The sequence below is a fragment of the Buteo buteo genome, chromosome Z (genome assembly GCF_964188355.1).
Source record: "Buteo buteo chromosome Z, bButBut1.hap1.1, whole genome shotgun sequence".
NCBI classification, from domain to species: domain Eukaryota; kingdom Metazoa; phylum Chordata; class Aves; order Accipitriformes; family Accipitridae; genus Buteo; species Buteo buteo.
The window spans coordinates 51,907,041-51,922,032 of NC_134204.1; the positions used below are offsets into that span (position 1 = coordinate 51,907,041).

A 14,992-nucleotide genomic window follows, 5' to 3' on the forward strand; every position below is an offset into this window, starting at 1 on the left:
ATTCTTCTCACAACTAGCCCTTACATTATAAACGTCTGTGTACCAAACCATTAACTGCTGATATTTACTTCTCTTATTTCTACCTTAGGATCTGCTTTTCATCTTTGAAAACATTCCCTGTGTTTTAGCTCTTTCTTGCTTGGGGATCAAGGGGTGCTGCTGAACAGAGGAGCCCAAAGAAGGGACTGCACCCACATTCAGAAGCTGCTATTTGTATTTTGAACCTGGAGGGACCCATAGCACAGCTTCTGGTATGGGAGGCAATCAGAATTGCCTTTGCTCTGCCAATAGAGGCAGAAGCTCCAGATAACGCCTTCAGCTTGTCCAGATAGCAGTGATAACAAACCCTTTCTTCCTCCACAGTCAATTACTTTTAGAAGTAGTATAACTTAGAAGAAGAAAGCCAAATGGACATGCACATTAGAAGATCTTAAATTAATAAAGCTTTTTGAATAATTACATTCTACAGCAACGCTTCAGGATGCAACATATGCGAAACTGTGTTATTTACAAGTCCTTTTGCCCACTGTTTGTGCTGTTCTTGGAAGAAGAGGTGAGAAGAGCGAGGAAGGGAAGGAAATGTCCTTCTTTGCAAGCAGCTACCCTCATAGCCTCTCTGAAGCAGAATAGTGGCAACCATCTGCTGATTAACATCCCTTGGTACAAAAGTATGTCAGAGATGTTCCTACTCTGAACTCAAGGTCTGGTAGCTGATAAGTGATGGCCTTAATTCCATTTACCCCAAGCTACTACAGTCAGGACATACTTGGTTATATGTGCTTGAAAACTGGCCAAAAGAAACTGTTCCAGGACATTAACTAGGTAAAATGTAGTAGTTCTACATGGCTGGTTTTCCTAGTCCCTGAACCCTTTGCCAAATCATTGCATGAGGACCGTGAAAATCATTAGGCTGAGCTGTGCCACTTGCTGCTGAAAAAAATCTTATTCCCAGAAAATAGTAGGGCATAAATAATCACTGTGAACTATTTGTATAAATAAATGCAGCACCTCAGACCAGACTCCCGCCTCCCACACAGTCATGCAGTCCTGGCCTTCACAGCGCTGTGCAGAAGCGGGCTTTGGCCCAAGGCAATCCCTCTCCCTAGCTCTGATCAGGGTCCCATTTCTGAGCTGCTGTGTGCAGGCTACTTGTCTGTTCTGTGTCCCCTTCCCACATGTTCTTGAACATGGAGTCCATTCTGTCATCATCCATCTGCAAAGAAATACAGGCAATGCAGTAACAAGAAATCAGGAAGGGAAAAGTACCATCACATCATCTTACTCTCTTGCTTACCAGTACACACACCCAAGACATACTTGCATAGTTTCTGCCTCCTTTTAACTTCCACTTTGTTAATGGACTACTTATTAATCTAACATATTTTACATTAAATGAGGTATTAATGCTCATATCTTTTCATTCTCCAGCGCATTGTCCTTATGTTTTCAGAGTAGTCTCCTCTCATTATAATTCCAATTAGAAAAGCTCCAAAATACACATACATTTTAAAGATGACAGATCACTGATCAGCCTGTTATTCTCTATCTATATGATTATCTATATGATAAGTGCATGCCATGCATGTAAAGTCCAGCACTCTTTGAAAATACTCAGTTGCACGACAGAATCACCCCTGCGTTAAAGGCTCATTGCTCCAGAGAAAGTTTAGAACTTCTTCACATTCTTCAGGTTTGGGCATAACTCAGCTTGTGTAGTTTAAATCGCAGCAGCAAGGAAGGCTGATGCAACTTGGCAGCGCCCACATACCTGGAAAGCAATCGCTCTAGAACATAGTTTTTCCCCAAATGTTCTGTAGCTCCAGACTATGGCCATGTGCCCTTAAAAATCAAACAGCTCTGCCACTGATGCAGTACACAAATGTATCCCAGGAGACTTAGATTGCAAAGGAGAGTTTTTAGGAAACTGAGATTTAACCAATCTGTTCCAACCTTCTGTCATGCATTTGTTGTAAGAAAATAAAATATTTAACTAGGGATTTTTTATTATCAGTCCAGAGACTCAATTTATAAATCACAGCCTGTCATGATAATGCAATAGTTTAAGATACTTCTTGAAGTGCCAATAACAAACAACAATTTATGCAAGCGTATGCTTTAGTTACTTCTCTGTTGAAAGCTAACAATATTTGTTTTGTAAAAATCACTAACACAGTATGAAAAACTGGATATATGTTAAGGATCATGATACATTTCTAAGCACAGCATCTCTGAGTAGCAATAAGCAACATTTAAAATGTTTCATTTAATAAGCTGGATAAAGTACAGAGCATTGAAAATTTCTAGTTGAGAATGCTTCAGAAAAAGATCAGACTATTACATTTCTATCCATTAAGTGCACAGTGATGTTAATACAATAAAATAAAGATCTGCTCAAGTATTTATGTAATGAAATACAAATAATTCCTCCAAAGTGTAATGCCCTAGTCCAGGGAAGTCCAAAACTCAGTGGTATGGTCTTACTTAAAATGTATCATATCTTGCATTTTATCAATTTCAGTATTTCATCCTTTCCAAGAAACCCATGTCTTCCGGTTCATTTTACATACTTTCTTCAACAATATTTGCATTTGCATATTTACTCTGCATTGTTTTCTTTAAAAACACCATCTACCTCTCCTCCAGATGACTGCAGTAGACCTATTCCAGTTCTTACTCCTGGGGATGCTAGCCAACTATTGCTAGCTGCTCTTGCCTCCCTTGAAAGGTGACAGATACGTTAACTAAGTCCACACAATACTTGGGGACTTCATTAGTCATAATTCTTAGCTGCCATATGGAAACAGGTCGTCAATCTTTGAAATGAGTCATTGTGCCAGCCTGGCCAGCCAGGGCAAGGAGCAGGCTGCCAGTTCAGCTGCAGGGACACCAAATAGGGTGGGCTTTGCAGGGCACAGGCCGCATGCTGCAGCTGCCTCCTGGGGTGAAATTCAGAGAAAAAAATCTCCTCCTGCTTCTTCCAACATCAGACTCTAGTTCTGCCTATTCATCCACATACAAAGGGATGGGGGGAGAGGGAGGGGAAGCCTCCCTATACTTCAGGTTGCATAGTGTACCCAGAGTTTACTGAGAGCTTTTAAAGGAGCGAAGCCTTGACTGAACAAAACACTAAAATATATCATTAATTAAAAGCATGGGATTAAATCCATCTTTATATAAACAGCATTTAAATTTCAATTTCATAGTATGCATCAGTCTGTGAGAACATTTCCTGAGGAAAGTAATGAGCCAATTTACTGAGTAAGAATTGATTTAGACATGGTGCTTAAGGGCTTTCTTTCATTAAAACTCAGGAGAAACAACAGCCAGTGTTTCTGTTTTCCCCACATTTTTGCATTATAATCTTTTGGATGTATGTGTTTACTGCACAGCTGTTGCCAGAGGCAGTCATCTCTCTTAGCTCCTAAGATTTTTACATCTACATATTGCAGTTTTAGTTATCCAAGTCACTATTACCTGGTCTGGCATGGCTGCTCATTGCACTTGCGGATCTGTGGTTCAGGTTTTGTTAAATATTTGCACTTCTTATTGTCCACAAGACTGATATTCTTGTTCATAATCTTTGTGCAAGAGACTGTTGTCTTTCTTTCACCTAGTAAAAAATAAAGCAGTTTTAGAAAACTAGCAAACCTTGAATTAAAGACTTCAATTAGTAGAAAATAGGTTCATAACCATTTGTTCCTTATGCTTACATTTTAACACTCTGTTTATCTGGGATTTTACCGACAAACAGGGTGTGTGTAGGAGGGGGACAGACTTAAGCATACAATGTTCACAAATGGTCAGAAATGTGCCTGCGGATGGAGCAGTTAAGTTATAAATGCGCATTATGTGTGTGACCAGAGCTGACATTTTACACGGCACTTCTGTAGTGAGAGCACATGAAACTAATCTATTACATACAGCATTTGAAATGTTTGACAAGTCTTTCTGCATTTACATATGTGAATCTGTGTATTCATATGCTCACCCACACAAAGCTTTTCTGCAAACAGGAGGTTGCAGACCAGTTACATATATAAACATGCACAAAACCACATGGCTTCATCAACAGTTTCATCCTGACATACACTTTAAGCACGTAAGCAAAACTACCAATAATTGTTATAATCTTTAATCAGATTCATCAAAATATTGATGTTAAAAATTGAAACACAAATATTTACACAGGGTACAAGCTGCAGCATTTTAATTTCATTATTGCTTCATATTTAAGCCAAGAACTAAAATAACAGTTAAAATGGTTTTGTCTAAAGTAAGAAAAATCTTTCACTTATATTTCAGAATATTTGTAGTAAAATACCTTTTATGGAACTTTGTATTAACTCACCTGTTTTAGACAATAACATAAAATGAAGGCCAGTTACAACAGAAAAATATGATAAATAAACATTACAGTAAAACACTTAAATATTTATTTAAGCATTAATGTAGAATAAATTACTGACATACTGCAGCTTAAGACTTGTCCAGATGATAGGTACCTTTAGAAATATTTGGGGCAATAAAGACAGATTGTGGTAGCATTAAAATTATTCTAAAAATACTTCAGGAAACTGTAAAAAGCATGAATATTCCAAGTGAATAGGAATGCAATACTAAGAATCAGAGGATGCTACTAACACCATGTACAAAATACCTTCAGGGAAGAAGCTTTCTTACCAAACCACAAAAAGCATGTTTATGGAAACGACAGTAATCTATCATGACACCAGGATTGTTCACAGAGTCAAAGGAGCTAGAATACTGTGTTCCTTATGCTGCTGTTATGAGAAAACAAAGCGTTTCCAGGCCTTCTTATTCAGTCACAAGGTGCACAGCAGTTTTCAGAATTGCTGATCAGAGCAGCCCTGACTGTCAAGGTTGTAAGCAGGAAAGACAGGTAACAAAAATCAATATAGTATTAACAGTGCAAGTCTGACTAATAGCACAAGGTATGAACAGATCTCTATAGGTTGCATTCATTAAAAAACTCTGAAGTGTTTTTGCAGTGCAGTTATCTATTTGAATAACCACCTTCTAAACAGCAGTTTTAAAGGATTTTATTACAGCAATACTGTTCATGTTCCAATATTTGTTTTCATAATCATATTTTGTTCTTCCAAATTCACATTTTTCATGGTTTATAAACATAAACATAGGAAAAATATCACATCAGTATACTAATATCTGCTGTTGTAATATTTGTTCCATATGTTTCTGGATCATCCTCAACTCATGTTACTAACTGTACATATTTGATCTGAGACTGGGGTTCAGCTTTTCTGTAGTTTGAAATGTCTTTTACAGATCATTTATCTTCAATAGTTCCAAATACAGAGTGGAATGCATATGAACTTTCTATTCTTGTTCTAGCTCTTGCACTTGTATTTCTTCTTGGAAACTGTGTCCTGAATTTGCTTTGCTAATCTAGATTTTGTTTCTTCACTACCATCTTTTTCTACTAACTTTATTTAGTTTGGATCTTTTCCTAGAGTTATCACTATTCTTTTAATATAATCAGAAAGCATGAGACTGATGTATGTCCACTATTGCACGGAATCATACAAGCCGCCATGAGGATATAATACTATTAAATATACAACACTGACCATCAGAGTCTTAAATATTAATACACCGTGTGTTTCAATTGAGATATATATATACACACAGTGTATATACATATATATGCATATTGTATACACACATATATATGTATTGTGTATATACATGCATATTGTATGTACATACACATTTTTAATATACATGTGTGTGTGTTTGTACATTTTTCTTTTATTTTACCTCCTCCACATACAGCATCACAGTCCTCCCAGCCAGAATGAGTCCACATGAAAAGAGGCTCCGGTACTTTAGAGCTCTGATTCTCAGGAAGAGGATCCAGTGGGATTGTGTACTCATAGTGCAGACCATAACTCTGGTCATGGAAAAGCAGCACCTGCAAGATACAGAAAAGGAAAACATACCTATGTACACAGACGCGGTAGAAGACAAACTCTGAACTGCAAGGATATAATCTTGAAAAGCACAACAAAATGACTTAATGCTCTATAACCTTTCAACCCTCCTGATGGACTTTGTGGTAGAAATTAATGAGTATCCTAATCAAGACAATGGGGAAAATTATTTTACTTAACATAAAGATCAAAAAGCTCTCCATGTAAAATAAGCAAACAAAATTCACCAGAAATCTGGAGGAGGGTTACATCCTATGATTTCAGTGCCCTTAAATGCACGGTCTTTCCTAGATCCGTCACATTTAAAATTATTTTAGATATACCAGACAATTTCTTGCATTTGAAGGATTTTGAATTGTGAAGTACTTCCTCATCATCTCTCCCTCTTTCTTTCTGGTGGCTATCAACTTCTCCTCCCCTACAATGAAATGTATAAAAAATCTACTTCTTCATGGAGAACTTGGTGATTGCAATCCTGAAACTATGCTGTGCTATAGTCAGCCTGGACAAAACCATCTGATATTCATTCAAATCTCTCTCCTTGAGCGGCACATCAGCTTTTTATGATGTTTGTATGAATGCTGAGACCTTCCATCCTGTCTCAAGAATGTAAAGATTATTCTTGGATTTAAATGCATTTTTTTCAGAAGTGGGCTGACAGATCTATATACATAAGCAGGTGTATATATATATATATATATATATATATATATATAAAAAAAAGCAGGTATATCTTACATAGATCTCATTGTCTTCAGGAGCCTGAAAAAAAATATTAGTTACCATGCTATGTGATAGGAACCAGGTAATAACTACCAATCCATATTATCATACCAGTAAATGTAAAGGTGATGTTGTGGGACCTTTGGCTGATATTTTCTCCCAGAGACCTCTCCGAACATAATGGACAGTGGTCCCGGCAATGTTGAATGTTCCTGAATGCTCTATCTTCCAGTCACTATTGATTGACTGTTTTCCAGCATCTCGAAGAGCTGCAAAATACATGAAAAAAGACCAATATAAAAGGTGTCTGTTTTGTAGTGATTTGGGCCTCCTTTCACATCCTAAATGGATAATTTAACAAGTAGGTGAAAACACCTAACTCTGTTTGCAAAGATATTTATGGATCCTACTACACGTGAACTTCAATTGGAACATGCTTCAGAAACACTTTCTGGAAGGAATGCTTGGCAAAACCATGTGTGTTTAACATTACTTGAAGTTAACATGAGTGTCTTAATGCCTGAAGAGACTGACAGGCTCCAGCATAATTCATAATTTGATCACTGAATTAATTTAAAGCAAAGGCAACCATTCTCTATTCCCAGGGTGGTCATTTCTATAATCCATAAAGGCATGGGAAACAAAATTTTCACAAGACACTCTTCAAGATTTGTGGAATTAGGTTAAAACTTTTAAAAAAATATTCTAGTTCAGAATTCTTTCCCCTCTAATAACTACATTTGCCTTTTTCCTCCAACTTAGAATGTGACAACACTACTGTCACCCTACCTAAACACTTATTTTATACACTTTCACCACATAATTTGATGCTTCTAACAAATAGGGAAAGCTTTTTCTTTCTGGCTGAATCATTCCTCTTGTTGGCCTAACATATATTCAAAAGCATCAAGTCAGGTAAGATATATTTCATACCTTGAGAACACAAGATTTTATATTAGTTTTCTGTAGTAAACTGAACAGATTCTTCTGTGAAGGACTTGTAATTTTGTTTTATTTTACTTCATTTTATTTTGTTCAGATCAGGTCTGAATAATCATATGAAGTAGAATATACTTGAAGTCACCTTCTGGACAAGAAGTTTTACACATTTCTCTTCATTGAAATTGCATGTTTGGCATCAGACTGTTGTAAGAGGACCTCAACAGTTTAAGCCTTGTCCAAAATTTCTTTTTAAAGTGGTAAGTTAATGTGAGTCACTCCTGTAATCATCTTCTCTCCTATTCATATTTATACTGTTATGTTTTGTTTCTATGGGAAACAATGGCAACAGGTCTATGGACTGGCAGAAATACAATTGCGTAAGACACCACTGATGTGCACCACTGCAGCACTGTGTAATAAATGTTAAGACTATAAAATCCATTAATGCTGTAGAACAGCCCTGTACTAAAAATAACCAGTGATTTTACAAGAATTAAAAATTGGTATTTTAGATTTAAACATTCTATTATTAATGGTAATTAAGTTCTAGTTAGTGTTTAAACTGTAGGGGCCAATCCTCTTCCCAGTGGAGAAACAAAATTAATGTACTCGAAAGTGCCGAGGTCCAGCCGGGTCATGCTGCTCAGATGGAGCAGCATCCTCTCCCTGGAGAGCAGCAGACCTTCCATCATTTTGTCTTGTCTTAAAATGACTGTGAGTGCCACAGCATGCAGACATGTGCAGGGGACTGGAATCCCAGCCTCAGAATATAGAAATATGCCAGATCTTGCATGTTCTGCTTTCAGATTCCTTACTTGAGCCACTGGGGTTAAATGAAGAAAGAAAGGGAATCCTCAAGCCTAAAATGTAGGCTCTGATTCAGGCAGTCCAGCTTCTGTTCTTGACTCTGTCACACCCCATATTGTAAGCAAGTTCACTGAGTTTTATTCTACACCACAGATGTACTCCCACTCTGCTTAGCTTTTGATAGAGGAGGATTTCCTGTACGAAGTAATGCAATATATGAAGAAAATTCAGCACACAAGTGTATCGTCTCTCAGACTATAAAACAAATCGAGCAATACATCTACAACTAAAAAGACAAAGAAAAAACTCAGACTGGGAAAACGTAGTGCAAGTTTAACCAATACCAAAATTTCAGTGCTAAAACAAGGGAGCTAATTACAAGTGTACCTCTGCAGAGCATAAAATGGCCATCATCACAATGACAATTAAGTGATCGTGATAGTGCAATGTATCTTTTAATTACTGTACTAGGGATATACACTCTTCCAATTCTAATGAGGTGTGAGAGGCTACACAGCCATAGAGATGCAACATTTCACAGTTCAGCTATTGCATCTCCCAGTGCTCAGTGGGGAGCAACAGTGCCCTGGCCCTCATCCTCCACTTGGTAAATCTGTACCTAATAATCCTTTGGTTGTTTTCTATGGGAAACTGTAAAACAGTACACCACTGTATTAACTTTGAAATTTTTGCTTAAGTTGAAATCGCCACACTTTACAGAGAGGTTTTGTATCAAAACAAGAGGGAAGTTGACATCTTTGTGAATTGCGCATTTTGCCTTTTGCTCTGTGCAAAATTTAGTCATACTCTTCAGAAAAGTACCAAGACAATGTCATTTTGATGGACTTTATTTTTCTCAAGAAAATACAAAAAATATCTGAAATTCAATTCTAAATTAAAGTACCTTCACTAATACCTTTTGTCAAGGAAGTCACTGTTTCACTTCCATTCTGGTTATCATCCGTTCCCTTCAAGCCATCTTAAGAACATTAAGACTTGAGATTTCAGTAACTTTTTGAAAATTTCAGCTGAGGTAAGGCTGACTGGTTGGTAGTTCCCAGGGTCCTCCTTATTACCCTTCTAAAAATGGTGCAATATTCCATTTTCTCCAGTCCGTGGGGACTTCACCTGAACGCCATGACTTTTCAAATATGCTTGAGAGTGGCTTAGCAACTACATCAGCCAGTTCCCTCAGGACCCTGGGATGCATCCCTTCAAGTCCCATATACTTGAATATGTTCAGGTTCCTCAAGTGGTCTTGAACCTGATCTATGATGGGAGGGACTTCATTCCACCAGTCCCTGCCTTGACATTCAGGGCCTTAAGAGATGTGGGAAGTGTTTAGCATTGAAACTGCAGAAAAAACTGTTGAGTACCTCAGCCTTCTCCATGTTTGTTGTCATTAGCTCTCCTGTCTTATTTATCAGGGTGTATGTTTGTGTGTGTGTGTGTGTGAGTATGCATGTGTGTGTGTATGTTTTCTTTAATTTTCCTTTTCTGACTAACATACCTGTAGAAGCCCTCATTATTCTTCAGATTCCTTGCCCAATTCAGCTCCAACTGTGCCCTAGCTTTCCTGATCCCACCCCTACTCATCTGAGCAGCATCCCTATATTCTTCACAGGATATATGTCCGTGTTTCCCCTGCCTATGCATTTCCTTCTTATACTTTAGTTTGACCAGGAGGTCCTTACTCAGCCGTGCTGGTCTTCTGCCTTCCTCACCTCATTCCTTGCATGTGGGAATTGAGAGCTCTTGCAATCTAGGAAAAATATCCTTAAAGAGCTGCAAGCTCTGTTCTGCTCCTTTATCCCTGAGGGCAGTTTCTCAGGGTGTCCTATCCACTGATTCCTTAAACAACTGCAAGCTTGCTCTCCTAACATTCAGAGTGATGTCTTTAGTCTTCACCTGGCCCATATCCCTCAAGACCGGGCGTTCCACCAGGGCATGATCACTGCAGCCTTGGCAGCCGCCAGTCCTGACCTCTCTAAATAGTTCATCTGTGTTGGTAAGCAACCAACAAGCTCCAGTAATGCTCTTTGGTCAGGCTATCTATCACCTGGATTAAGAAATTATCCTCAATGCACTCCAAGAGTCTCCTAGAGACAGCAGATGTCAGGTTATTGAAGTCCTCAAGAAGGATCAGAGCCTGCAAAGTGTGATGCGTCCTGTAGCTGAAGTAAGAACGCTTCATCAACAGGCTCCCCTTGGTTGGGCAGCCTGTAGTAAACACCAACCATGAAGTTTCCTTTGTTGGCTTGGCCCCTAATTTTTACCCATAAGCTCTCAACCTGTTCACCGCTGTTTTTCAAAGACAGCTCTGTGAAGTCAATACATTTTTTTATATAGAGGGCATTTGTTTCATCTTGACATAAAACAGTTTCAAAAGGGTTTAGTTTTTAACCATCTTCTATGGCCCTCTACATAGGAAATGAAAGCATGTTTAGTCTCAGTGGACTCTCGTCTCTGCTATGGGACCAGGTCCTCAGCTGGCTTCCCTTGAAATTAGAAATTACACAGTCTTAAGGATTTAGTCCAAGATATTTTAAAACTACTAGCATGGTTAGAAATGAGGGATTCAAAATTTTGTACTATTTGTCAGACCCCAGCTGCTTTCCCACACCCTTCTCCCCCAAAATGTGGTCCAACATGCTTTTTTTTCACTAGGAAACATTTCATAAAGGAAATCAGACAACACAACACACCTATGGACTTGATACCTATAAGAGAATTGGCAATTACAATGTCATGTGGTGTTAAATTGCAGGTCCAAAGGCTCTATAACCCTGAAGCAGCTTGAACACATATTTGAGAATAATGATACAGTTAATCCACTTCAGTTCAGCTGAAAACAAATGACTACTCTCATTTCTAATTAGCACAGAAAAATTTCAAGTTTTAGATTGTAAGTCATTTGTATAGCTATATACCATTAACCAACCTTATTAATTCATTATGGGGCCTGGACCTGTCATGCCATTATACAAGTGTCACATGAATGAACTCTCTAATCTCAAAGCCTAGTGTATTTCTTATAGAAAAATACTGCAATCTTCCTTTTTGTATCCTACATTAAGAACTTTTTTTGAAAAAACTTTTAACAACTGCGAAATATAAATGAAAATTTAGTGACAGAAAAGGCATTATATTAGACCACAGAAATCTAGATAAGGCTTGAAACAACTTTTTATAGCTGTTCTTACAATAATATTCTTAAAGTAACAGAAAATGAACCAAGCCTCAAGTCAACATGTTTATAAACAGACAGGGTTATCACTGCTAGTTTTTTCTTTAAAAATAAATCTCAAAATTATTTCTTAAAATAATGAATACTAATTCCAAAATTAGGAAGTATATGTGTTCTGAAATATTCTCAAATTAAATGAACACTACCCCCTCCTCTATACTGCTATAAAGAATTCCTATTCCTGAATACTGATGAAAGAAAAATCACAATCTCTTATGCATTTTCTCATGTAAGCTCATTACAGTGGAATACCTAATGTTTGGCTATATCCCTGCTCCCGCCTCCCTCCAGGGGAGAAGAGACAGGAGAGACCTCGACAGATCAATTGATTCAGTAAATGCAGTTGCAAGCTATACCTCACCTTTCTCCTAGGATGCCAGAGCTCCTGTTACTGTGGTGCATGTTGATATACCTCAGATAAAGAAGATATCCGAGGTGTTCAGGTAGAACTCCTCTGAAGATTTGCTTCAACACCACAATCACCCAGTGATGCTACTGATGCAGGCTGTAGTTTTACTGATCACTTTGGCAACATCATCGCAACTTCCAGATCATAGTGACTCTGCTTTCTGACCACCAGGTAAATCCAGAGAAGGGCATTTCATTTTGACTTTCTCTGTATTTGACCTGTGCTGTACAACAGGGATGAAATTTTCCCTCAGTTTAAATTAGCTTCTACTTTGTAAGCCACAGCTCTTAGAGTACAGGGGATTAAATTGTGTTTACAGCTATATCTCTATACAATTATTAATTGTATAATGAGCTATATTATTTAAAAACCTTAATTGTAAAGTGTGTATATGACAATTAGCAAAATAGAAAGTGTTGGCCTGTATTGACTCAAGTACAGAAATGCAGAGCGCGAAGTACTATGCAATATAAAATTAGCATACAGAACTATAAGATAGAAAACAAATCAGAAACATGAGAGAATTTAATCTGTATTACTTTTCACATTTTTAATCACAGTATTTTGAAGAATATTGCTTCTAAGATGAAAGATTTATGACTTCTCCCCAAAACTTTCATTATATTACTCGTATGAAAATGTTCCTATTCAAAATGTTACTCCTTTTAAATTCAGATTTTTATGCTTACAGAATAAACCTCCTGTAAGTGAAGAAAGTTTAAATACCTTCTGCTAGTAAAAAAAGAAAAAAAAGGTGCAACAACTAGGGTTTTAACTCAAAATACTGTAACAGACCTGTTCCTGGTTCCCCATAAAGGCTTAACAAAAAATATTGCGGTGAAATACTGGCTGATACTCATTCAGACTGACATTAGTGAAATTAAGAAAAGTAAAATTAAAATGACAAGCAATTAAGAGATAATAAGCACGTTTAAAAAATAAGCAGCATGACTGACATTATTTCATGGGCATAAAAAGCATTACATTACTTTTTTCTTTTGTAAGGTAAGGGATGAATCAGTTTGCTACTCATGAAAAAGGAATTAATTTCCCTACTTATAATCCCAATACTTATTTTTGCATTATTTAAAAAATAAAAAATAATAGCATTTCTGTTGTCCACATATGTTAACACAGTACACACAGAGGGGAAAAAAAAACCCCAACTTGCAGAATTTACAAATATATCAATGAAACTTCAGTTATTGATTTGACGCTCTTAACATTTCTGTGTCATTGACTGGGTTCACTGGGGAACAATGAAATAATCCAGATCTCTAAATCTACTGTGATATCTTAACAGGGCAGGAGTAGACCCCATGATAAACCAAGAGACACCCATTGATAACTTAAGCTGTCATAATAAAGATTCACCATCTTCAATATTTTCTCAATTGAAGTACTGAAAACAGTCAGGTAAAAAGTTTCTTAAAATGTAGATGTTACTTATGAGCAGAACTAAGAATAGTGATCAAACCAGGGAATTTTTCATGTCAGTGTTCTATTTCTCATACTAAGTCTTTCTCAATTTAAACTTAAGCAGTGCATGGAACAATGCCAATTGCAATATTTCAGATATTCACTTAAACCCTGTAAAAATAATAGTAACAAATTATTCTCTCCTACACAACAGCTTTAGAAAGCATTAAAAGAGAGTAAACTTTTTTTTCAATGAAAGACAGTTTCACAGAAATGGAAAAGCTGAAAAAAAAAAATAAAATTAATTGTGATTAAATTTGTCCATTAAAACATTCAGACAATTAAAAATAATGCAAAGAAATACTTTTCTGCTTTCTTAGTCTCATTTTAGAATTTTTGTTTGACCTTGTTGGTGATTTGCTATATGTTGGTCAGTGTGGTTTTTTTGTTGTCCAAGCACAAATTATTCCATGTTTCAGCATAAAACGATTTTCACTAGTTTTAATGTGAAGTATTCTCTAGCACTTTCCATATGAAAAACTGAAAATCTTAAAGTATGCAGAATTTTTCTTAAATCATCTAAATAGATTCTTTGAAACATTCTCTAAACAAAATGAAACAAAAGTTCAGAATAAAACCTATATGGTGCTATAACCATTCTTTTATTTTGTTACTTCTACAAAATTTCTTTAGATGTATTTTTCATAGATTTTTTTTTCGACTCAGAGTTTCGTTTAATCACAAAAGCACGTTTAGCTAGCACTGTTCAGTGCTGACCAAAACAGGGCATGAACACTAAAACATATGACGTTTACCTAAATAACTGTGAGCTGGTTTTTCTTCCACTACTTTGATTCTCCTTGCTCCTGCAGGTATCACCAAAGCTTCCACATAACCTAGACATGAGACCAGAAGTCCCGAGTTAAATACAAAAGCATAGAAAAGTACATGTTGCACGTTTTTTTCATTTCTTCTCCCTTATCCTACTTTTCAAATGTAACAAGTTATAATTTATATAGCAATGGTTTGAGGGGTCTTGCAAAATGCTGAAACAAGCTATGAAACTGTGCATTATGTGTAATATATATACCATGATATACAACAAAGAGTATAGCAAAGTAAAACATAACAAGAACTAGTGAGGCTGGGCAGGTTGGGGCTGGAGCAGATAAGTTGTCTCTGGCCAAGTAGTTTAGCGTCATCACCACCACCAGACGACCATAAAAGAATTCCAGTTTCACTCAGTGTGTAGAGACAAATGATATGGCACTAAAAACCATACATCCTCCCACTGTTTGGTTTTGGTTTTGTTTTTTATTTATTTATTTATTTTTTTTTTTTTTTTTATTTTGCACTCCATCTCCCTCTTCTTGCTTTAACACATTAAAACCCTGTCATGAATAGCTTTAGTTTTGAAGTCTAGTTATTAGTTATTTGCTTTACATTACAATTGCTTCCTTAGACTGTGGGGCT

General features: G+C 36.7%; 1 protein-coding gene across 1 annotated transcript in view; it reads right to left on the reverse strand.

Annotated features, from left to right (window-relative positions):
• Positions 1–14,992, reverse strand: part of ADAMTS19 (ADAM metallopeptidase with thrombospondin type 1 motif 19) — a 150,592-nt gene that overhangs the window by 23,418 nt on the left and 112,182 nt on the right. Inside the window, exons 16-20 of the mRNA XM_075020924.1 lie at positions 14,335–14,415; positions 6,807–6,964; positions 5,800–5,953; positions 3,475–3,610; positions 1,009–1,213 (exon numbers count right to left, since the gene is read on the reverse strand). Coding sequence (XP_074877025.1) covers positions 1,009–1,213; positions 3,475–3,610; positions 5,800–5,953; positions 6,807–6,964; positions 14,335–14,415 — 734 coding nt within the window. The remainder of the gene's footprint in view (positions 1–1,008; positions 1,214–3,474; positions 3,611–5,799; positions 5,954–6,806; positions 6,965–14,334; positions 14,416–14,992) is intronic.